General features: G+C 37.7%; 1 protein-coding gene across 4 annotated transcripts in view; it reads right to left on the bottom strand.

Moving 5' to 3' along the window:
• Nucleotides 1-355: 355 nt before the first annotated feature.
• Nucleotides 356-24,396, bottom strand: part of CFAP54 (cilia and flagella associated protein 54) — a 279,694-nt gene continuing 255,653 nt past the window's right edge. For all 4 annotated transcript variants that reach the window (XM_074271318.1, XM_074271319.1, XM_074271321.1 and 1 more), the window contains 2 exons: nt 12,585-12,659; nt 356-535 (listed from right to left, as the gene is read on the bottom strand). In XM_074271318.1, coding sequence (XP_074127419.1) covers nt 416-535; nt 12,585-12,659 — 195 coding nt within the window. In that variant the 3' untranslated portion in view covers nt 356-415. The remainder of the gene's footprint in view (nt 536-12,584; nt 12,660-24,396) is intronic.

Below are 24,396 nucleotides of genomic sequence, written 5' to 3'. Positions count from 1 at the left end.
TTAGTTTTTGTGTGGCTCTTTGTGGTATGGCTGTGAACTTATCTTCATCATAAATCCTTATAAATACATAAATACATAAGACAGAAATAGTTCCATTGTGGAACTTTTCTAAGACCCTTTTTTCCCCCAGGAGTTTTTTTTTTTTGGAGGGAGGTGTAGTTTTTAAAGTACTTTTGGAATTTAAAGCAAAGTATAAAGTAATTAAAGTCTATTTTCTGAAATGAGATTTTTAAGAACTCACTGAAAGCAGTTCTTTTATTAAAGAATAAAAAGCATAAATTTTGTAAAAGGGAAGACACCCTTTATTTTGTTTTTTTTAATAGCAAAACCATAATAACCATAATTTTAAGCTAATTTGGAACAAAACACTATTGAATTTCCTCCGTCCTTGTAAGGATTGCAATATAAAGAGTGCTTATTTCAGAAGAGATGTAATCCACTTGAAAATGTCTTCTGACTTCAAGACACAGCCGTTAGAGGGATCAAAAAGCATCTCCAGCTTCATTACTGTGGACAAAGTTGCCTCAGATGGAATCTGGAAAAGACAGAAATGGGTTCCTTAAAGAAATGACTTTTAAAATGTTTACCGAATTAGACTCTCCCAAATGCCAAAATATCAGTTTCAAATGACAATCATCTACAGCTATCCAGATCCAGTATGGATTTCTAGAATTGCTAAGATTACTGAAAATGTATTTATTGTGTACAGATTTATTTGTACAGATGCTGTACGGTTTCTAATTTAGCCCGTACGCCACTATCAGTGATGATTCTGGAGAAGAGAGCTGTACAACATTTCCATCAGGTTGTCACAATGACAGTTTTCATTTGGGGGCTCGTAGCCCCACTTACTGAGACTTCTCTGAGCAGCATCTGACAGATGAGCATTGTTTTTGCCTATAACTTTCACATGTCCAGCACATGTCCAGAAGATGAACTGGACTCTCCTGGCCCCAGGCAATCAAACTCATTCATATTTCAGTCGTATTTGGACTCAGTAATATTTCAATTATCATAGAGTTTTATATATATATATATAAAATATTTCAATAATCATAGACCTGGGAAGGGGCCTTAAAGGTATCCTCATCAATCAATAAACATTTATGAAGTACCTACTATGTAATACCTGCCATTGGTCAAGAGACAGACTGCCCTCAAGATTATATCTAATGGAGAAAATAAAATGCAAATACCTCTCTACAAACGAGAGACAGCACAGATCATGTCTACATCTGTCTATCTATCTGTAGACACATGTCTATATGTGTATACATACATGTCCACATGCATGTGTATGTGTGTGGGGGGGTTGTACACTTAAAAATATACAGTAAAATTAGTCATGAGTCAGCAGAACTTTGCTAAATCACAAACATGGCTAATTACAGACTTACAGAATATCCTTGGACCCTAGGGGTCTTAGTTCATCAAAAAAAAAAAAAAAAAAAAGGATATTCCACTGTAATAAATTCTCCTAGAATAGAAAATTTCACTAAAGTCACATTTAGGAGAATTGTGAAAAAAATGAACACAAATCTCTTATTTGATGCAATAGACAGTTTTCTCTATTCATGTTGTGAGATGATCAACTATGAATGGCTTTGCTATTCTCAGCAATACAATGAGCCACAACTACTCTGAAGCACTCAGGATGAAAAACCCTATCCATACCCAGAGAAAGAATTGATGGTGTCTGAATACAGGCTGAAGCCGCCTTTATTTTTTTTTTATTTTTTTCTTTGGGGGGATATCTATCTTTTCTCAAACTATGACTTTTATGGAAATGTTTTCTACAACTTCACATGGGCCTTCTCAATAGGGGTGGGAGGTAGAAAGGGAGGAAGGGAAAGAATCTGGAACTCAAAGTTTTAAAAAACAAATGTTAAAAGTTGTTTTAAAGGTAACTGGGAAAAATAAAGTATGAAACAGATGTCACCATATGTTTCATGTTCACTGGATCATCGACTCATAACTGGAAGGGAACTTTAGAAGTAAGCTAACTAAACCTCTCTGGATGGAGATAACTAAGCCCCAGGATGGGCACCTTGCCTACAGTCAAATGGCTACTAAATGGTAGAACTCAGATTTGAACCCCGATTACAAATTCAAACTCAACTCAACTTTACTATGATGGCCTCCAAAGCCAGCAATGAGTTGGTACTTGAGAGAAAGAACTGGGTAACTTAAAAAGTTTTTTTTTAAGAGGCCAATTCACAGAAATATTTTACTAAGTAGTTCTCATCCCAGGTGGTTTAAAGTAAGTAATTCCAGGTGCATTCTGCTGAAAAAGATTCTTTATTTAGAAATCTACACCCATAGACTAACATCCCAGGTGTGACTATAATGAGGTTGATCTTTTTTTTTTCTCCCACACACACCGGAATTTGTACATCCAAAAGAGTGTTTCTGTGTTCAAAACAATTACTGGGAAGGTTTCTCTGCTCTCTCCCTCACACCACTATTTCAGTAGGGACCTGAACCTTTCACTAACTCTTCTTTGGAAATTGCTCTAAGAGTTAAGTTTTTGCTGTTGTTTAATATTTTCAATTTTTAATTTTAATTTTTTGTTATGTCTGGCTTTCCATGACCCCTTTCAGAGTTTTCTTAGCAGAAATACTAACATGATTTGCCATTTTCTTCTCCAGCTCATTTTACAGCTTAGGAAACTGAGGCAGAGTGAAATGACCCAGAGTCATATAGCTAGGAAGTGTCTGAGACAGGATTTGAATCCAGAGAGAGAGGAGTCTTCTTGATTCTAAGTCTGGACTCTATTCATTCTATCACAAGCTGTTCCTTTTGTGAGGGATACAAAGATGGAAAAGAAACAGTTCTTTTCTCAAATAGCTTTACAACATAGTACTGGAGACAAAAGTACACAGATGATTGTAATGTGACAGAACGTGGAAAATGCCAAAAGGAGCATAATCAGAAGTGTTCTGGAGAGGAGAGAAAGAAAACGAACGTCCTTCTGGGACGTTAAAGAGAAAGAATTCCAAAAGTGTTTTGAGCAATAGAAGAACTGGAATGAATATACAACCTCTCAAAATAAATAAACATTCTCTCAAATAAATATACAATCTCTCAAAGTGACCACATGGAAAAGATGACATTCAACAAATATTCTGGTAAAATTTCGAACCACAGGGAGATAATCTTGGGATGGCATCAAGCCAAGTTCATGTATAATGCCACTGGGGTAGAAATAAGCCTTTTAACAACTCTGGTACCCTCTTTGCAGAATGAACAGTTACTAATACTCTCGAATTGTATTTTTCTCTCTATATAAAACCAATTAAGAAAACCTGCTCTAAAGAGGGTAAATACACTTTAAGATGCGTATAATGCAGAACAGGCACATTCCATTATATATACTAAGCAGAAAGAGGAGCAGGAAATTAAATGGGAGGTCAGAGATAATTGCTTAAATTTTTAAATTTTATTTATATATATTATATATCATTTAGAAATTAGAATTTTAAAGGAATGGTTCCTTGAGATAGACAACAGACATTCAATATGATATAAATTAATAAATTTAAAATACCAGAAAAACAAAGAGTTCATGAATTCCCTTTTAATTATTATTATGATAGGCCTGGAGATTAATCTTTCTGAGTTCAAATGTGGCTTCAAACACTTGCTATCCGTGTAAGCCCCAGCAAATCATTTTATCTTTTTTGCCTCCATTTCTTCAGTATAATTACCTGGAGTAAAAAACTGGCAAACCACTCCAGTATCTTTGCCAAGAAAACTCCAGATGAGGTCATGAGGAGTCAGACACAATTGAAAAATAATTGACTAAAAACATGGTGGGTCTCTACGCATCCTCTATTTCCCATCCAGATCCGGAGTTCAGTGGCTTTCCCCCAGGTCTTCTCTACCTTTGTTAACAAGACCTTGGTGATTAAGAATTAGGCCAGTTCCATTATTCCCGTTGTCAACAAGGCTTCAGACCCTTGGACTGCTTTAGGACTCCAACAATTAATCAGGTAGCCCCTCCATAGCTCCTCTAGAGCCAGCTCCCATCATCATGTCCCAGATTGCTGGGGTCGAACAGGACTCAGAGTTCCACACCTGAGCCCATTCCCCCACACCTTGATAACCCTTTAAGGTATCAAGAGAGCACATATTTCTCCTAAATTTTCCTGAGGATCTTCAGCTATTCAGATTCACGCAGATTTACCACTGACTCACCACTCATACTGCTAGACATACCCACGAACTCATCATTCACTGAGACATGACTACCACCTACTCATGAAACTAAACTTGTAATAATCTCTGATGCTCTCAACAACCTGAAAATTTGCCTCCTTCTGCCAAGAAAATCAGCTTCACGGAAAGATCCTCAACTTTCTCTTGTAGTTCCACCTGTGGAACCTTAGGCATCCTGGTAAAGCCTATACGACTCCCTTCTCAGAACAATAGTTAGTTGCCTCCCTTCAAAAACTGAAGGAAATGCTAAATTTCATTAGAAGGGAGTGAAAACAAAGGTATAGTGTCTTTTCTTATCCAAGTTCATGGACCTTTTGAAATATATCCATGCACTCTCTCAAGGGATCTTGATTTAAATTAATAATAATAATAATATTTTGCTGAGGCAATTGGGGTTAAGTGACTTGCCCAGGGTCACACAGCTAGGAAGTGTTAAGTATCTGAGGCCAGATTTCAACTGAGGTCCTCCTGATATCAGGGCTCTATCCACTGCACCACCTACCTGCCCCTAATTTATTATTATTTTTAGAGAGCTGTTAAATTAATGTTTTTACATTATGAAGCAAAATAATACTTGTAGAAAAACATGTCCCTTTTTAAAAATAGAAAAAGTTATTCATTTTAAGTCTCATGAATAAATCATGAAAAGGAAAGCTTTGCAATTTCCCAGACTGGTGTCATGAAAGGAAGTTGGTTCCCCTGATTGGTATTTCTCTTTTGTTCAGTCATTGATAAAGAGGCAGTGTTGCAGAAAGGATAAAGAAGAGCAAAGAGGAGTGCTTTCAATGCTCACATCTAACACATCCTGGACCCTCTCAGTGCTCCAGACAATTCTCTTCATCCAAAAGTCACAGGAAAGGAGCCCATCTGCTCTGGGAACGGGAGTTTCCTTCCCTGGGCAGCTCCCATTCCAAGGAAGCCCCAAACCCAGTCCCTTTTCCCACCTAGCCAATAATCATTGAGTACAAAGGTTCAAATATCCCTTCCAGCTCTAAAAATATAATCCTGCAAACACACACAAGTCCTAAGGAAAGGAATAAATAAAAAGCATCAAGCTGTTGGTTCTTGTTTATAATTTCTCAAAAAGGGGGGGGAAATTTAGGATCACAGATATTTTGATTTACCCTAGCTTAATTCCAGGGGGTTTTGGACTGACTAGGGTGACTAGAGGAAGAATTTATCAGGGAAAGCTTCTTTGTACACATGGATTTTAAGCCAAATCCAGGAAGGACCAATAATGACAAAGAAAGATGGAAGGGGGCTCAGGTGGGAAAGTCCAAAAGTGAAAGCCCACCTAATGGGTGTGCAACCCTACAAATGATATCTTGGACATAAAGCTGGAGCCAACAGTTCATAGCTGCCATGTGAATCTCACATGTTGCCCATTCTCTTCAGAGGATGCTTTCATTTTTCAAAAGCGGATGCTCTCATTTTTTTAAATGCAGGAACCCATGGTCCATTCTTAATTGCAGTGTCAGTGCATAATACCTGTAGGGGTTTAAGGAAGGGCTCTGGAGGAGGGCCCAACAGCTCAGGACACCCCTCCTTTGAAGGTCAGCACTCTGATTTCTAGCAGCAAAGCCTTTCAGAAAGGGAAATATACTGTCCTCCCTCCTGGGAGTTTTGCTGGCCCATGTTTTCAAGGTCCCGGGATCTTTGGATGCTTTGGAGTTTGCACAATATTTGGCATTTCTCAGGGCTTCTACTTGAAGGTGCTCATGGGGGCTGACCATTAATTACTTAACTTCTGACCATCCCGTGGTGAGCAAAGGGCCTGGAAAGATCATGAACTGGAAAGAGAGTCATCAACAGCTGTGAGTTGTGCTCCAAACTGCCACAGGAACCAGCCAGAGGACGAGCTGAATAAGGGAACAGGGAGTTTGGAACTGTGGGGTTCATGCAGCTCTTTTCATTCTCATTTCCATACACAAATAGCAATTGCCAGTGTCAACTGTAATCCCTCTTGGTGATGTGGACAACAAAAGTATATTAAACCAGACACCTGGGGCATTTCTAGAACCCAGCAACCTTCTATTGTCCAACAAGAGCAACACCTGAATAGGTAGCGGCCACTGACAGTTTTGTTCCCAAACTAAGGTTCTCTTGACAGTTTTGACAGATTTAGCACTTTAAGGAAAATTCTGAAATCCTCAAAGACTTAGGAATCAAAAAAACCAAACCATTTTTATCAAATATTTCAATGCAACAACTTATAGCAGGAGTGGGCGGGAGCCAAGGAGAGCAGTTTTAAAATTTATATCATTTATACCTTGAAAATTGGCAAATGCTACAAATTGAGGCTTGGAATTATCATGTTGTTGAGTGTCCAGACTTAAGAAAGTGATGTTAACAAAAATAATGATGCAGATTAACCTTAAAAGTGTATCCTGCTTAATTCTTCCCTCCCTGTCTTTTGAAATATTTATTGGCACATTCCTGTATGTGGGGAATGGAGACTGGAAGACATAAAGTCCTTTTTTTTAAGATTAAAGTCCAAATGGTTCATATCAGGGAATTCAATGCCAAAAATATTTATAAAGTACCCACTATTATGTGGTGGATATTGAAGATGCAAGGACAAACTCTGACTCTTAAGAAACTCATATTCTATTGGAGAAAACAATACAAATAATAATGATGGTTAATATTTATACAGCACCTACCAGGCTCTGTGCTATGTGCTTTACAATTATTATCTCATTTGATCCTCACAATAACCCTGGGAAGGAGATGCTATTATTATTCCATTTTACGGATGAGAAAACAGGTAAACTGAGGTTATGTACAATGTGGAAGGTCCTATACAATGTCTAAGACTGGCTTTGAACTCTGTGTCTGGCACTCTAACCAACAAGCCCATCTAGCATCATACAGATAAGTAAGTGCAAATATTTACATAGAGAAATGCAAAGTAATTTGGGAAAAGTAACTGTTGGGGGAGAGGTGGGAATCAGGATAGGCTATGGAAGAAATCTGGACTAAGGTGTGAAATCTGGAGATGAACATAGAGGGAAATGGGTGGGGGTGGGGGACAGGGAGGCTAACCAATGGGCTACCAGCAATTTTAGTGCTATCCTTCTGTTGGTTACTTCCAATTTATCCATTTTTAGAACTTGTTGTCCATAGCCCTTTGCACATCTTCTCTTCGATTCATCTGTAAGTATCTTGTGGGTAAGACCTGTGTCTTGCCTTTCTCCGTGACTCCAGCTCTTACAGAGTGTCTGGCAGATAGCAGGTGTTTAACAAATGTTCCCTGATTGCCTACCACTAGGTTGGAAGCACGATGGGAAAGGGTTCAGCTGGCCAGGAGGGCAGTCTGAATTTTATCTGGACTTCACTGAAGCTTCTGTTAGTTGGATGGAAGGTGGATTGGAGAGAGGCTCAGTAAGGTGGCCTGGATGAGGTGCTTATGTGACTGGAGAGAGGAAGCCCAGTGCCTAGTGAATTAAGGGGAAAGTTCTGACTCATCCATTCTTCAGCCTGCATCACCATCTAACATTTCTATTCATATACTCCATATTCCTTTTTTTAATAATAACTTTTTACATGCAAAGGTAGTTTTCAATATTCACCCTTGCAAAATTAATTTTCTCCCTTTCTTTCCCCCACTCCTTCCCCTATACAGCAAGTAATCCAATATAAGTTAAACACGTGCAATTCTTCTAAACACATTTCCACATTTATCATGCTGCACAAGAAAAATCAGATCAAAAAGGAAAAAAATGAGAGAGAAAAAAACAAAACAAAACAAGGAAACAACAACAAAGGTGAAAATACTATGCTTTGATTTACATTCAATCTCCATAGTTCTCTCTCTGGATGTGGATGGCTTTCCATCACAAGTCTATTAGCATTGTCTTGAATCATCTCATTGTTGGAAAGAGCCAAGTTCATCCCAGATGATTATCACACAATCTTGTTATTGCATACCAACCAAACTGAACTAGCCTCTGATCCTTCGGGACCATCTACCCTTCTTTTCTCATCTTTTCCCATCTGTCTGCCTTTGCCCATGCTTTCTGCATTGCCAAAGTGGACAGCCACCTCATTTCTGTCTCTTGCATCCCTCCCTTCTTTGGGCGACCTTCTCTTCTATAAAACCCTCCCTGAGACTCCAGGATGGCCTGCTGTCTTTACCATTGGTATGACCTTAGACAAGTCAACCCCCCCTTGACTACAGTTTTCTTGGGAAATTAGGGAGTTAAACTAGAAAGTTTCCAAAATGCCTTTTAGCTCTAGAACTATGATTCTATTATCCTTCTACTGACCTTCAAGTAGCTCTCCCCACTTAGATTTCTTAAGAAATAAATATTTCTAAATTATTTTGTATTGAATTCCCTGACATGAACCATTTGGACTAATCAATGTTTCAAAAGGCAAGGAGGGGAGAATTAATTAGGACATATTTTAAAATTTAATCTCCATTATTATTTTATAAACATTTTCTCCATCACTTTCTTAAGTTTAGAAATCAACAACTTGATAATTCCACGCCTCAATTTGTAGCATTTGACAGTTTTCAAGGTATAAATGATCACACTTTAAAAAAGATACCTCCTCTTGATACTTTTCTATCTTCCCTTTTATCAGTTTTGTTTTGCATATTTATATATCCCTCCTGGATTCACAGCCTCTTGAGGGTTACCTAGTTTTATATCCTTTTTATCCAGCCTAATATATATAGTGCCTTGTATACAGTAGACCCTTAATTTATGTTGAATTAAATAAAACCTTCTTCATGGTACAGAAATGTAAATACGGTTGCATTTATTAACTAGCATAGCCATAATCTAGCAGGCAAACAAATAACCTGTTTGATGTTGAAACAGAAAAAAAAATCGATGAATACTCTAAATAAATGTTCCTTGCCTTGTGCAGTTTGAAGTTCCTTGTGAGAATGGAGATAAACTTGAGGAACCCATCCATCTGCCATTGAAGGGCATTGGGGGTGAAGAAAGGCATGGGGCTATTAAGTCACAGAAAATGTAATGACTGGATTTTTACCTTTCTCCCTTGGTCTCCCTTATATTATAGCCTGGCTGCTATGTATTCACTGACTGCCTCCAATTCCCAGATTTACTTCATTAGAGGCAGACTATACCCCTCCCCACTTCCCAGCTTGAAAAAACAGATGACATAAAGGGTCTTCAAGATGTGATGAGTGAGAGCTTCTCTCACCCTTGATCCTGCAAAGCTCGGAAGATTTGAACATTTTGAAAATGCTATCAACAGCTTAGTCTTTTCTTAGAATTTTGAAAACTGCCTTAATAGTCTGGCCTTTTCTTAAGGGTTTTTCCTCGCTCTTAGCCAGATTTGACAGAAATGAACAGTGAGAGAGAAAGAGAGAGAACGAGATCAAAGTCAGCGGACTGTTTTAAAAGCAGTCTGGAGCCAATGTCATCCGGCATTGTCTCCAAAAGAATGGAGGAATATTAAGTGGATGTTTCATGAACTTCTACACAAAGAATATTCTTCACATGAGGACAGGAGAATTATATCTCAAAGAATGAAGTCAGAATGAGAGGCTCTTATACAGCCTATTCAAAGGACCATTAGCAAATACAAGGAAAAAAATAAAATAAATAAGGCAGGCTCCCTCTTTGCAATTTATATTAGTCCAAAGATCTGACATCCAAAGGAAATAATTGTTCAAAGATCCATTACCATCACCTCCATCAGATAATATTTACTGAAGACCCCCAGGTTGTTTGTGAGGAGATAAGCCCTGTACAAGGCAGTAAACTCAGTACCTGCTCTCCTGGCTGGGAAAAGGGGTGAAAGAAATGCAGAACAATATAGACGGGCACATACACAGAATGCAGAGAGAGATAGTTTGGTGAGTTCTCCTTGGCCCCCTTCACTAGCCCAGAGAGCACATCAAGCCTCTCTGGTGGGATTCCAAAGGTGGCCCTTTTCTTATTAAGCAGAACAGGGGTTCCTGCCTTGATCTGAGAGCCCGGGATGATGCACAAAAGTAGGAAGAAGTCCCGAGAGAGGAAGGTTTCCCAGGAAGGTCCAGCGGGTGAAAGGGTTGTCATGGTGAGAGCCTGTGAGTTGCAGGTTGTGAAAAACAAAGTATTTTGGCTTTTGGGATGAAAGATGCAGGATGACTATATTTGGAATCAAGGACCCAGGTTCAAATGGAACTTTTTGCCAATATTATCTTAGACAAGATACTTTCTCTGTGGGTCTTCAAATGTAAATTGAAGGGCTGTTCCAGATGACCTCTGAGGTTCCTTTTAGGTCTCAATCACTGATCCTGTGATCTTTCCATAGCTAGATACAGCCTAGGAGAACCAAGGGTAACCTCCATTCCTTAATGAAGCACCAAACTATGTTGGAAGAGGAAAATGGGTCAAAGTTAAAAATGAAATGCCAAGAACTCAAACATTTTTACTGAGAAATAACTTAATTAATCCTCAAGAGAAAAAAAAAGATTGTTAGAAGGATCTAGCAATTGGGTGAATTGTTACTGAATCTACTATGGGAATATAGGCTTTTTTAGGCTGGAAGAACACTGAGAAAATGGGGAAACTCCCATGGGCTAGCCATTGCTACAAAGGAAAAAGTGCCGATTGTGGGCAAGACAACGCAGAGATTAAAATATTAAAGATTGGGAAAAAAGGTAATTGTTACTGATAAAATACAATTTTTCATTCAAGAATGTATCAAAACTGTTGTCTTAAAATGTGAACCCATAAGATCTGGGGGTCTTTATCAGACTGTAAATCACTATGCCCCCCAAAAACAAGTGTTTTGGGATTTTACTTCTGGGGGGCCTGCAAGTCTTTCCCCCATTAGGGGAATGTTAAGCCTGGATAATTATATTGATATAATGAGACATGGAACTGCTCTAGAATTAATGATTCCCAAAATGGAGCCTGCACAGAATAAAATGGCCTGGTAGAGAAGGTCAAGAAATATATCCAAGAGATGAATGTAGATATAAATATAACTTAGTAACATTTCTGATTTAGTGGCTCGTTAAATGTACACTTAATATCCAGTGGGATAAAAGTGTGATTTCATGATGATGAAGATAACTGGTGTTTATATAGTGCCTATTTTGTCACTGTGAAATCCTACCTGAGGAGTCCTAAGCAAGTCATCAACCCCCTGGACCTCAGTTCCCTCATTTGTAGGAACCTTTGTATGACCCTAGACAATCACTCAACTTCCTTGGACCTCAGTTTCCCCATCTGTAAAATGGACTAGACAGGTCTCTTCAGCTACAGAGCTAGGATTCTATGTGTGATCCTAGACAATCACTCAACTTCCCTGGACCTCAGTTTCCCCATCTGTAAAATGGACTAGACAGGTCTCTTCAGCTACAGAGCTAGGATTCTATGTGTGATCCTAGACAATCACTCAACTTCCCTGGACCTCAGTTTCCCCATCTGTAAAATGGACTAGACAGGTCTCTTCAGCTACAGAGCTAGGGTTCTATGTGTGATCCTAGACAATCACTCAGCTTCCCTGGGCCTCAGTTTCCCCATCTGTAAAATGGACTAGACAGGTCTCTTCAGCTACAGAGCTAGGATTCTATGTGTGATCCTAGACAATCACTCAGCTTCCCTGGGCCTCAGTTTCCCCATCTGTAAAATGGACTAGACAGGTCTCTTCAGCTACAGAGCTAGGATTCTATGTGTGATCCTAGACAATCACTCAGCTTCCCTGGGCCTCAATTTCCCCATCTGTAAATTGAATAAGTTAGATTTGATCTCTAAGGACCCTTCCAGCTCTGGATTTCTGTATTTACAATTATTTATTTCCTAATGATATACTTCATATCATTTTTTTTTACTTCACTGGACTTATACTCCAATTTAGGGATCCTAAACAATCCAATCCTGCCATCACAGCTAAATTATCTCGCTTCTTTTCACAATTTCTATTTTCATTCCCTATTTTTTAACTTATTTTCCCCCAGCCTTTGTCTACCTGTCAAGTATCTTGAATCCTGAAATTCTGTTTGAGATTAGTTTCTAAGCGAATGGGGAACTGATAAACTCATATGCACAGGCAAGAGCTGTGATGGACTGCAGAGCGATAAAAACTAGATTTCAGAAGTATAAATGGAATGTCTTAGAATAACAATCCATTTTCACGTGTCTTGGGTCTGCCCAAAGTTAGATTTATGATGAGTTTTGTTATTAATAGTATAGCATTATGAGTCTCCGTATTTCTAAAATCAAAAATTATGTCTATTGCTAAGTCACATTAATTAAGAAGATTAGTTGAGATTCTTGATACTCTGTACCGTAGATGTTTTATGCATTTTGGTTTCCCCAGCATCGAGGATGCTTGCCTGGAGATAGAATTAGTATGTTTTAAAAATGTTTGGTCTTAACATATAGGTATATTACCTCATCTTGTATGGATAAACCTTCACGTCTCAAAAGCAGGGATTCTATTTCAGTGCAACACTCAAAAAATATATCCTAGAAAGGAGGGGAAAAAAACAAATCCTGTAAAACAAATCTCAGATAACTGCAAAAAAAATTTTCAGCATTTTCCACATTCAATTTAGCCAACATTAAAGGAAACTGGGGACTCAGGTATTACATGGCACCTAACTACTTTGATAACCTTAGGGAAGCTACTTAATACCTGAGTCCCCAGTTTCTCCACAAGTGGATTAAATGAACTCAGATTTAGGGCTAAATCCATGACTACCATGCATGAGGGCTGAGGACATTCATTACAATATATAAAAATAAATTTTATTCTTCTTTTAAGCAACTAGAAGTCTAACGGTGGGGAGAGAGTTCATGTATATAAATAATTATGAGATAAACAAGAATGAGATAAATGCAAAAGAGAAGCCCAGGCAAAGTGGCAGACCTTTAGCTTATTGTTCTTCCCTCTAATACACCATTACCAGTCCCCATCCCATTCCTCCTTGCTTTAGTCCTGGGCAGGATGGTCACTTATCTATAATTATCTATATAGTTATCTATAATTTCAGGGTTATCCCCATCTTTCCATCACCCTGGTACCCCTGGTACAACCTGATCCTTAGTGATCTCTTACTTTACTATCTGTTCTGCCCCATTTAAAACATAAACACTCTGGAGAGGCATGAAATCTGAAATTAATTAAAGTCGATGTTTTTTGACACATCAGATTCAGTGAGAAAAGTGGGATACCTGAGTTTGCTTGTGTTAAAGAAAAATGAAAGGCAACAAAGACTGAATTTCTCACAATTATTCCCACTTCTTCACTTACCTTTGCCACACATTTATTCTTTTTAATTAATAAAATTCAAAGATAAATGCATTAGTATTCAGTATATTATGACAGAAAAGCATATGATGCTGAGGGATTGATGAATCATTTTGGATAGCTCAGACAAAGGTCTCTCAGGTTAAAGCCCTGACATCCATCTGTCCGGCTCTCAGACTTGCCCAAGTTCTTAATTGTTTGGTGTGTCAAAGACCCTGTTGGCTGAGCCTGATTAAGTCTATGTGAACCCTTTCTCAGAACAATGTTTTTAAATGCATTAAACTAACATATAAATGCATAACTGACATAAACTAACATATATATTGTATACATATTGAGAAATATATTATATATATATAAATATATAATGTATATATAAAATATTAGAAACTAATCTCATGTATATATACTATATATATTTAATTAAATTTATTTTTATATTTATTAAATTACTTTTACATATATATTTTTTTAACTTCTTCATAATATGCACATATCTGTCTCTAAACATTGCCGGAATGTCAATACCAACCAGATACATCTGCTCCTTTTCAGGAGTTCATGGAGATCAAGTTTGAATAGAAGTTCATCTGATCTTTGACATCAAAGTTTCTCCCCATTGTATCACACTGCCCTTGTAGCTTCCCTTGGCCAGTACTCCACTTGACCTTACAAGATCCCTCCCTGAATAACACACATAGATGCCCACAGTGTTATTCTCCTTCCACCTTGCCAGATGGGCTCCAGAGGTTTCCCCACAGATGCCCATAGTGTTATTCTCCTTCCACCTTGCCAGATGGGCTCCAGAGGTTTCCCCACAGATGCCCACAGTGTTATTCTCCTTCCACCTTGCCAGATGGGCTCCAGAGGTTCCCCCCAAACTGCCAAGCCCTGACTTAGAACCCTTCCACATCTTAGATCCAAGAGGCAGCAAGTGGTGGAGTTTAAGTATTTTTGTTATATCCATCACACATGTACCAAGCAGTTCATGTGATCATTGATAAACATCCCCATTCTGATTCTCCTGATACTTAACATCCATCTTTTTCTTCCATCTTCTATGCATTAAATCCTAGTAAAAGATTCTGCTTTGGACCCTGGGAGTATTTTATGTTATTCTCTCCTTTGTTCCTGTGAGCAAACTTCCTGGACCATGGGTAGTTTGGGACTTGAGACACCTCATCCTGGCCCTCAAGACAACCTCTGACCTGGGATAAGATAGTTCCATTTCTTTTTTCACAATACACAGAGCTGAAATCTAGACGGATTTGGTAAGTTATTCACGATTCCTATGTTTCTTTATCATTTAATTATTCATTCAATTATTTATATACTTATTTATTATTTAAGATTAGAACCAAGGAACAAAGCCAAGATTCTCCTACCCTCCCCCTGAGTGCTCTTTTTCTCATACTACAAGGACCCTTATTGCTAATAAACACCATGTAGTAGAAACCTGTGAGGAGGTCTGGTTTTCTTTGTTACAGAAGCTACAAGATTATTCCTGCCTTTAATAGATTTTCAAATTCCTCAGTCTTTTACATGTTAAAAATTGTAACAAAATAAAATACGATTCCATCCACACACAAACAGAGACTTCTTTTGAGTTCATTGTGATGTCTCATCATGGTCTCCCTGAGCTCTCCAAAGGTACACACGTCAGTAGAGTTAGAACTTGAGCAGAACCTCATAGAGGGGAGGGCCAGTGATGGTCCACGTTCTCCCTAGCTTAGTCCCAAGAGGCTCGTCACCAGAGAGTTGTCCAGTGGGTGATGAGTGGTCTGAGCCACAGCAGTTATGAAACCCCTTCCTCGCCAAGGGGACTGTGAGCTACAAAGGCTAAGAGAGTACCCATTCATGATATCCCCCCTAAGTGCTACAGTAAAAGTGCCCTCCTCTTCATTTTAACCAACTCAACAAAAACCAAGAAGCCAGTCTATTTTTCTTTCTAATTGCACTCTTAGGATTGGCTGAGAGAGAACAGGTTGGCTAAACCAATCAGCAAACACATTTCCCATAACGACCTCCGTGAGTAACTGTCACTACTTCATCAACAACTATCAGGCAAAAAACGCAACATCTACCCCATTGATCATTACATACAAGAGACAAACTGAATGATGTTCTGTGATGAATGGCTTCCACCCTGGAAATAAACGTCTTCTTGACTCAGCCTTCATTCATCATGCAGCAGTTTGGTTTGGACGATTGCTATTCTGCTGACATTATCTCTTAAATAAACCATATGGAGGCTTTGAAAATTGCCTTGTTTCTTGTTTTATGCTGTGGTAGAACCTTGCTAGCAGAAAAATAAGAATAGGAATAGCCCAGGACAAGAGAAATTCCTCCCTGGAGAGACATTCCTCCCAGTTAAAGAAAGTTATCTGAGGTTTTCTTAGTAAAAAAAAAAAAATGACCTCTAACCAATCTGAGCTGAAGATGTCTCGCTATTTTTCCTTCAAATAAACTGTTTTATTTAGTTTGACAAAGAACCATATTGCTCTGTTACTTTAAAAGTGCGACAAGCCCAGGGCCATATAGACCTACAGAGCAAGACCATCTCCCATAGAAGTATAGTTTTTGGTGTCTTATTTAGAGAGCAGATTAAAGAACAGAAACTATCAAATCTGAAAAACCGTTATCTCTATCCCTTACTAGCTGTGGGCACTGAACAACTGACTTAACCTCTCTGAGCCTGTTTTTACATTAGTAAGTTGGATATCCACCCCTTGCCTATCTCAGGCTCAAATCAATTCATATCAATTCAACAAGCCCTTTGTGTGTCAGGATCTGTGCTAGGTGCTGGGGATAACAGTCAAAACTAAATCTTCCCTTAAGAAATAGAAATTCTTGCATGTGTTTAACCTATATTGGATTATTTGCTGTCTAGGGCAAGGGAAGGGAAGGGGGAGGAAGGGGAAAATATGGAACACAAGGTTTTGCAGGGGTGATTGTTGGAAACTATCTTGGCATGTATTTTGAAAAATAAAAACTATCATTTAAAAAAAAAAAAAAGAAAACAAGAATGAGAGAGGAGCCGCAGAAGAAGAGATGGGCAAATGTTACCTTTATTTTATTTTTGCGGGGAGTGGGAAAAGGATAGAGATTTTAAACCATAGGATGGTGAACTTACTTTCAAGTCCTGGCATAATTCTAAAGTGTATTATTTAAAATAAATAAATACTGTTTAAAAATAAAAATTGCTTTAAAATGTTTAAAAATTGTTTTAAAAACATTTTAAGAGAGAAGTAATCACTAAAAGGCTGCATGAATACCAATAAAATATGTTAAACAAAAAATATATAAATTCTACTGGGACTAATTAGCAAATACATAGATAAGGCAAAAGTAAAACACATATATGGGGGCCATGGGGAAGAGCAGGGTGATGATGCAGTTTTCCACATGGAAGAGGCTGGGGAGCCTGCTTAGGAAAGACAAGACGACATATATAGAAGAATCCCGCTCCCTCATTTGGAGGATGTACAGATATTTTGTGGAGGATTTCAGTCTGCTGACTAGGGAGTGAGACTATGATTGGCTGGGGTGCATTCTTGGTCCTGACTGGGCTCTTTGCTTCTACTTGCTGCACTTGTTCATTCATGTCAACCTACTTCATGACTCCTTCTTGGGATTTTCTTGGCAAAATTACTGGTGTGATTTGCCTTTCCCTTCTCCAGCTCATTTTTCAGAGAAGGAAACTGAGGGAAACAGGATGAAGTGACGTATCCACAGTCACACAGCTAATAAGTTTGGAGGCAGGATTTGACTTCATGAAGATGCATGTTTTATGCTGTGGTAGATCCATGGTGATCCTTATCATGAGCATCAGCTGTAATTGAGGATTTTATGATCATAGAACAAGAGTTAGAGCTGGAAGGGTCCTCTACATTTATCACTTGCCTAGGATTAGGATATTCAGCCTTCTCTGAGCATTTATTAAGTGTCATCTATTTGCCAGGTCAATAATTCAGCCAAAAAAACATTCTAATTGTTTACTCTGCACCCCGTATCATGTATAAGTACCTCTGAGAATACAGAAGAAAAGGCAAAAAATGATCTCTACCTTCTTGGAACATACATCCTAATGGGAATAGAGAACATGTAAATAACTATGCACATTGTAAATAGATAGAGAATAGATGAAGATGATCTGAAAAGGGAAGGTATTCCACCACTGGGGAACTGGGAGAGGATTTCTGCAGAAAATGGGATTTGGGCTGAGCCTGGGATTTGCCTTTTGAAGCTTCCATGGACTCTCTCTAGTCCAGATCAGCCTTTTCTCTGCATTTCTTCAGCTCATGAGATATCTGGAGTTTGTTTGCTTTGAGCTATAGTTTGCACACTGGTTGTGAGTGTTCCTAAGTCACTTTCCTGTCCTGATTCTCTCTACCTCCAATAGATTGCGAGCATCTCAAGACAGAAATCATTTTTCCTCTGCTTTTGCAAAAAGCCATAGTACCTAGCACCTGCTCTCCAAGATAGGTCGATAAACTGGTGAATAATTGAGTCAAATCACTCAGTCACTTGAAATCTGCATAATTCTTTTCAGAACTAAGTATGATAAGTGTTAAAAGACTTAAGTTAATTGGCACACCTATTCTGTGGCCTTCCCAGTTTGCATTCACAAAGCTCTCCTGAAACTTGTGATTTATTTATTGCTTTAAGGATTGGATTTTTTTTCTTTTCTTTTCTTTTCTATTTTTTTAAAGAAATTGGAAGCTGGGAGGAGACACATTTCACAGCCTTTTAGAATGGAGCAACTGCCAAAAAACTAATATCAAGGTAGGGAGAAAAGATACTAGATTAGAGGGTCTATGAAATCCTGTCCAATGCAACTTAAGCTTATCTCTCCAAATGTCCTAGTTAACTTCTAATTAGCTGCTTGAGATGGTTGTCATGACAACTGCCTGGAAGGTTTAACCAACCAGATTTTCCTAATACTGCTTACAACTCTTAAGCTTTTTAGGTCCAGCTAGAATTGTGACAAGGAAAGAAAAATTCCAAAACTACTCCTTTTGTTTATTCAACTTCCAAGGATTATGAACTTGCCAACACAGTCAAATGTCTGTCTTTTATCCAGAAGGTGATGGATGTGTTTCTAGCCCTAACCTCCCCCCACCCCGTGCCAAAAAGAAAATTAAGCTGGCCATGAGATTATTTTAAAGCAGATTTTCTTTATTAAATTGGCAAACCAGGTAACTCACTTAAAATTGCTCTAGTCCAGAACTGCAATTAGCAGAATTACAGAATTTCAGAGATGGAAAGGACTTTAAGAGGCCAGCTAGTCTAAATGATACCCCCCCCAAAAAAAAGGATCCTATGACATCATCCCTAACAATTAATTGTCCAGCCTTTGTTTAAAGACCCCCCCCCTGTGAAGGGGAGCCCACTATTTTACAATCTCACTACTAGAGAAAGCTCTATTTGGAGTTTTCTTTTGACAACAATCCTAAATTTGGCCTTTTGAAAATTCCATCCACTCCTCATTCTTCCCTCTGCTGCCAAATAGTGCCCATCTAAACTCTCATTTTTGTGACATTTCTTCAGATACTGGAAGGCAATCATCACATCCCCCTAATTCTTCCCTTCTCCCATGACTAAACCTTGCAGTATCTTTCAATGGATCTTCTCATAGCATCAATTCAAAGCTTTCCTTCTCAGTTTCAGTTCTCAATTTCATCATTTCCATACCATGTCATTTGTTTTGTGCTGGTTCCGACTCAATCTAGTCTCATCATTGAGAAATGTTGTGGTATATTACTATGATAGTATACTACTGTGCTAGAAGAAATGATGAGCTCGATGATTTTTGAAAAATATGGATAGATTTGCATAAAATGATGCAAAGCAAAATGAGCAGAACCAAGAAGATGCTGTATATAGTCAGAGAAATATTGTTTTAACTTTTTAACTTTAACTTTGAGTGGCTAAATCATTTTTTACTGTTATAAATATCCAAATTAATTACAAAGAACATATGATAAAAGATGCTATCATTCACAGAGAAAGAACTGATAAATAGATGTAGAGGATGGTTTTGCATATATATATATATATACATATATGTATATATCTCCATATGCACACATGCATACATAATTGTGTCTAATGGTAGCTACCTTTAGAATTGGTGTGGGAAGAAAGAAGAGGGGAAAAAAAAAGTTACACGATCATTTTCTTATCTATTTAGTGGAAATATAGATTATGCATAATAAAATTTGTAGTTCCATGTACATCATCTTTTTCTATTCTATGTTATGGAAATGCTTATTTTATTCCTTAATTTTAGAATAAGTTAAATACAATTTAAAAAATAAATTTTAAAAATTTTAAATGATAGTCAATGAAGATAGTTGATTCAGCTGAGTGAAGTTTCCTTCTCTGACTTGCCCTTTTTCCACAAACCCAAGTTGTCTCAATACTTTTTAAGGAGAAACAGCAAGGGGACAGGACTTAGGATATTGCTCCTACTGGGCCAATGTTTCCATAGTCATTCTCTACTACCTACCCTTGCTTTCATTTTCTGTATGTCAGTTTTAAGTTGGTGGGACATTAATACATTATTAGTAGAGTTGTGAACTGATCCAACCTTCTGGAGAACAATTTGGAACTATATCCAAAGGACTATCAAACCATATATAGCCTTTGATCCAGCAGTCTCTCTACCCAATACAGCTACAGATGCATTCCAAAGAAATCATAAAAAAAGGAAAAGGGACCCACGTGCGCAAAACTGTTTGTGGCAGCCCTTTTTGTAGTGGCAAGGAACTGGAAACTAAGTGGAAACTTATCAGTAGGACAATGGCTGAATAAGTTATGGTATACGAATGTTATGGAATATTATTGTTCTATAAGAAATGATCAGCAGGATGATTCCAGAAAGGCCTGGAGAGATTTACATGAATTGCAGCTAAGTGAAGTAGAACCAAGAGAACATTGTACACAACAATGATCATCTTTGATGGATGTGGCTCTCTTTTCAATAATGAGATGATTCAGGGCAGTTCCAATAGACTTGTGATGAAGAGAGCCATCTGCACTCAGAGAGAGGACCGTGGGGACTGAGTGTGGATCACAACACAGCATTTTCACTTTTGTTATTGTTTTCTTGCTTGATTTTTCTCATTTCTTTTCCTTTTGGATTTTTCTTATATAGCATGATAAATGTGGTAATATGTGTTGGAGAACTGCACATGTTTAACACATATTGGATTATTTGCTGTCTAGGGGAGAGGGTGGAGGAAAAGAGGAGGAAAAATAAATTTGAAACACGAGGTTTTGCAAAGATAAATGTTAAAAACTTTCTTTGCATATATTTAAAAAATAAAAAGTTATTATTTAAAAAATTAAATGGCAGCAACAAAACTAAAAATAAGGGGGTAAAAAAATAAAAATAAATTGATTTGGTTATTAAAAAAAACAAATTTTAAGTTGGTTGGAAAGTTCTTTGTGAATTCACATTGCATTTTTCCTCTTTGAAATCATATTCTTTCATGACTTGAAAATTTACCACCCCCCCTGGGTTGACTGGAGTTTCTTTACCCTCAGTCCTCTGTGTTTTTTGCCCTAAGCTACACTGTTTCTCCTAATACTTTGAGCTGAAAAGATGAATTGGCTTAAAGCTAGAAAAGCTGAGTTCGCTACTGATAGTGGACTTCTGAACCGGCTAAGAAAAAAATGCCCTGGGCTATGACCCCAAATCCCATCATGCTCTCCCTACCTGAGTCCAAAAGAGTTAAAATACTTTTAAAATAAGAGCATGCATAGAGGAAATACAATGGACAGAGGCTGTGAGTGGAGGTAGAAAACATAAGGGAATGAATGAATGAATAAAACATTTATTTTGTAAAAAGCACTGTGCTAAGTGCTAGGGATTGTTTTGAAGAGGACCAACGACATTACAAGTGATGTCATAACAGGAGCATGAATTGGATTTAAATGGGACAGAATTGCATACTCATCAGCCTCATTCACTCTCTTCCACAGTCATCAAAGTCCAGTGACAAGACAAAGAGTCCAGGATAGATCCATCCAAGGTGGATGACCTTGGCATCTGACCCAAGTTCTAAGTGCTCCCTCACTTATTCCAGCCACCTTCATGGCTGCTGAACAAATTGTTCTCATCTGCCCATTTCTCTTGGGGGAAGTCTTCAAATGCTTAGCATAGACATCGCCCTAACTCACTGATGGGGTTTAAGGCCTGTCATTTACTTTCTACCTGGTTCATCTCATTATTGGAGGAGGTTTTCCTTGGAGAGACAGGTGAGGGTTGGATGAAAGGCAAACACCAATAGTGGATAAGCAGCCCTCAAATCGGAAGTGAGAGTCCTCCCAGAACACCCTATACAAAAACATATACAAAAGAAGAGCTGGTCCCTACTTTCAAGGAGCTCCTAACAGGAAAAACAACAAAACATTGAGAAAGTTCTCGTTTATATTCAACCTAGATCTGGATTCAAATTCAGATTCTGATACTGATATTTACTTCCCCCCCCAAAAGGTACAACAGTGTTTATTATTTCACATTAATTAATTTATATATTAACAGGGAATTCTCTTTAAATAAATGGTCTCTTCATTCTCTGGTCAGTCCAAGAGGAAATCAAAGGAAGTTAACGCATTCAAAGGAAAGTCACCAATCAGCTAAGAAGCTCAAAGGGAAAAGATGAGAACTGAATAGGGATTGACAATGGATACCTTTTGTTTATTTTATTGTACCTCATTTTTTCATTTATTCACTTTTTAAAATGATAATTTTTTCAAAATATATGCAAAGATGGTTTTCAACATTCACCTTTGCAAAACCTTGTGTTCCAAATTTTTCTTCCTCCCTTCCACCTTCCCCCTCCCTTAGATAGCAAGAAATCCAATACAGATTAAGCATGTACAACTCTTCTAAACGTATTTTCACATTTGTCATGCTGTGTGAGAAAAATCAGATCAACAGGGGAAAAAACATGAGAAAGAAAAAAAAAACAGGCAAACAATATCAACAACAAAAAAAGGTGAAAATACTATGCTTTGATCCATAATCAGTCATCTCCCTAGTACGTGCTCTCTCTCTCTGGATGCTGATAGCTCTTCCAAGTTGATTGGAATTCAATGGACACCTTTTTGCTCATTTTGAATGGACAGACTTTTTTGCCTATGAGGTAGGTTGCAGTAGTACTGTCCAAACTCAACTAGAAATGGGGACCACTGAGTCATATATACTGGTCTTTGTGGGCTGCATATTGAGTTAAAAAACCACATGCTAACATTATGTTCTGCTGTATTTTTGTTTATTTGGCTAAATATTTTCCAGTTATATTTTAACTTAAACATTTCATCTATTATTATTAATGTATTATTTAATTTGACTAATGTAATAAAAATTATATTTTGGGCCCCACTTGGTAGTATTGTGGGCAACTTACATTTGATGGACAGAACACCAGACTTTAAAGAGGAAGAACCAAGGTTCAAGTTTCATCCCATGCTTATTAGCTCTGTGACCCTGGGAAATTCACTTCTTCTCCCATTTTCTTCATCAGTAATATGAGGGTCTGATGAGCACTAGGTTCTCTAAATCTAAGGCTCTACAGCTCTGATGCCATGACCCTCTCTGAGCCTTAATTTCCTCATCTGTAAACCAGAGATATTACTTAACCTATTTTGAAATATTGTGAGAAAGCTTCAATGCAATATAGAAATGCAAGCAATCAATAATGAATTTTAGAGTGTTATGTCAAGGTGATTTATTATTGCTGTTAGTTGTCCTACTAGGAGAGTTTGTGTGAAATCTAGAAGAGGATAATGTTCTCCCTGAGAACTGATATGAAATGAACATTTTCTGCAACTCTGTATTTTTACCAAAAATAATGGACACAAAATAAATATCTGACTGTTGGGGAGAGGGCTTTTTTTTTTTACTATGTTCACTGTTAATTAAACCTTTGAGATGCCCCACTATAATTATTAGTAGTACAGAAAATGATGCACATCCCAAAGCTTCAAGTGCCAAGCCATCAGTCCTCTGGCTCAGCACAGGAACTGGGAGCCTTTGTTGGTTACAGAAGGTATTTTTAAAAGGATAAGACTGCCTTCTGCAAATCCTTCTCCTGCTGGTTTTGAATTAATACAAAATGCAATAGCTTATCTCATCGGCAAAGCCCAGCTTAAAACACCAACAGAGTCGAATGCAAGAATCAAGAATAAATACAACTGAACAGAAACATTTAAAAAATAAAAATACTGAGAAGAGTGGAAGGCCACACATATACCCATTGGAGAAGTCTCTAAGAATTTCTAGCAAATCGTAGGCTCCCAATAATTGAGAATGAGATGGGTCAGGACAATCAAGGTAAAAGCTGAGTGACTTCTATGGATTGAGTTCAACTGTATCCAGTGAATGGAGCAGAAATGATAATGATATTCTGAAAGGAAGTCTGGAGGAAATGGACTCCTTTCCAAAAATGTATTTCTTAACTGGTTCTTCTAGAGGGAGAAAGGAAATAATCCACAGAGTCCATGGATAGATTTTAGTCCATGAACTTGAATGAATGGGTGAGAAATATTTATTTTTTATTTTCACTAACTTCCAAATTTAACAGCTTCAGTTATTTAAAGGTTTTATTCCAGGGGGGGAGAGCCTATGGACAGATTTCAAGTAGCCTGTGAATTTGGGTAGGAAAAAAAATTATATTTTTATTTCAATGTAATTGGTTTTTCTTATAATCTTATTTTTTTATTTTATGAATTTAAAGACATGATTCAGAGAAGACATCCCAGGATTCATTAGACTGCCAAAGGGTTCAATGACACACACACACAAAAATTTAAGAACTCCTGGTTTGGTTGTTTCTGTTTTGATAAAGGCAATTTAGAGGGTGACACAATGGTTATTGCCATCCAAACTTCCTAAGTGACAGGTAATAGCAATGTGAAACTGGTCCAGCTAATATCTCAGTT

The sequence above is a fragment of the Sminthopsis crassicaudata genome, chromosome 5 (genome assembly GCF_048593235.1).
Source record: "Sminthopsis crassicaudata isolate SCR6 chromosome 5, ASM4859323v1, whole genome shotgun sequence".
NCBI lineage: Eukaryota > Metazoa > Chordata > Mammalia > Dasyuromorphia > Dasyuridae > Sminthopsis > Sminthopsis crassicaudata.
Note: the sequence above shows the minus strand (reverse complement) of the source record. Positions and strands in the feature narration are given on the sequence as shown.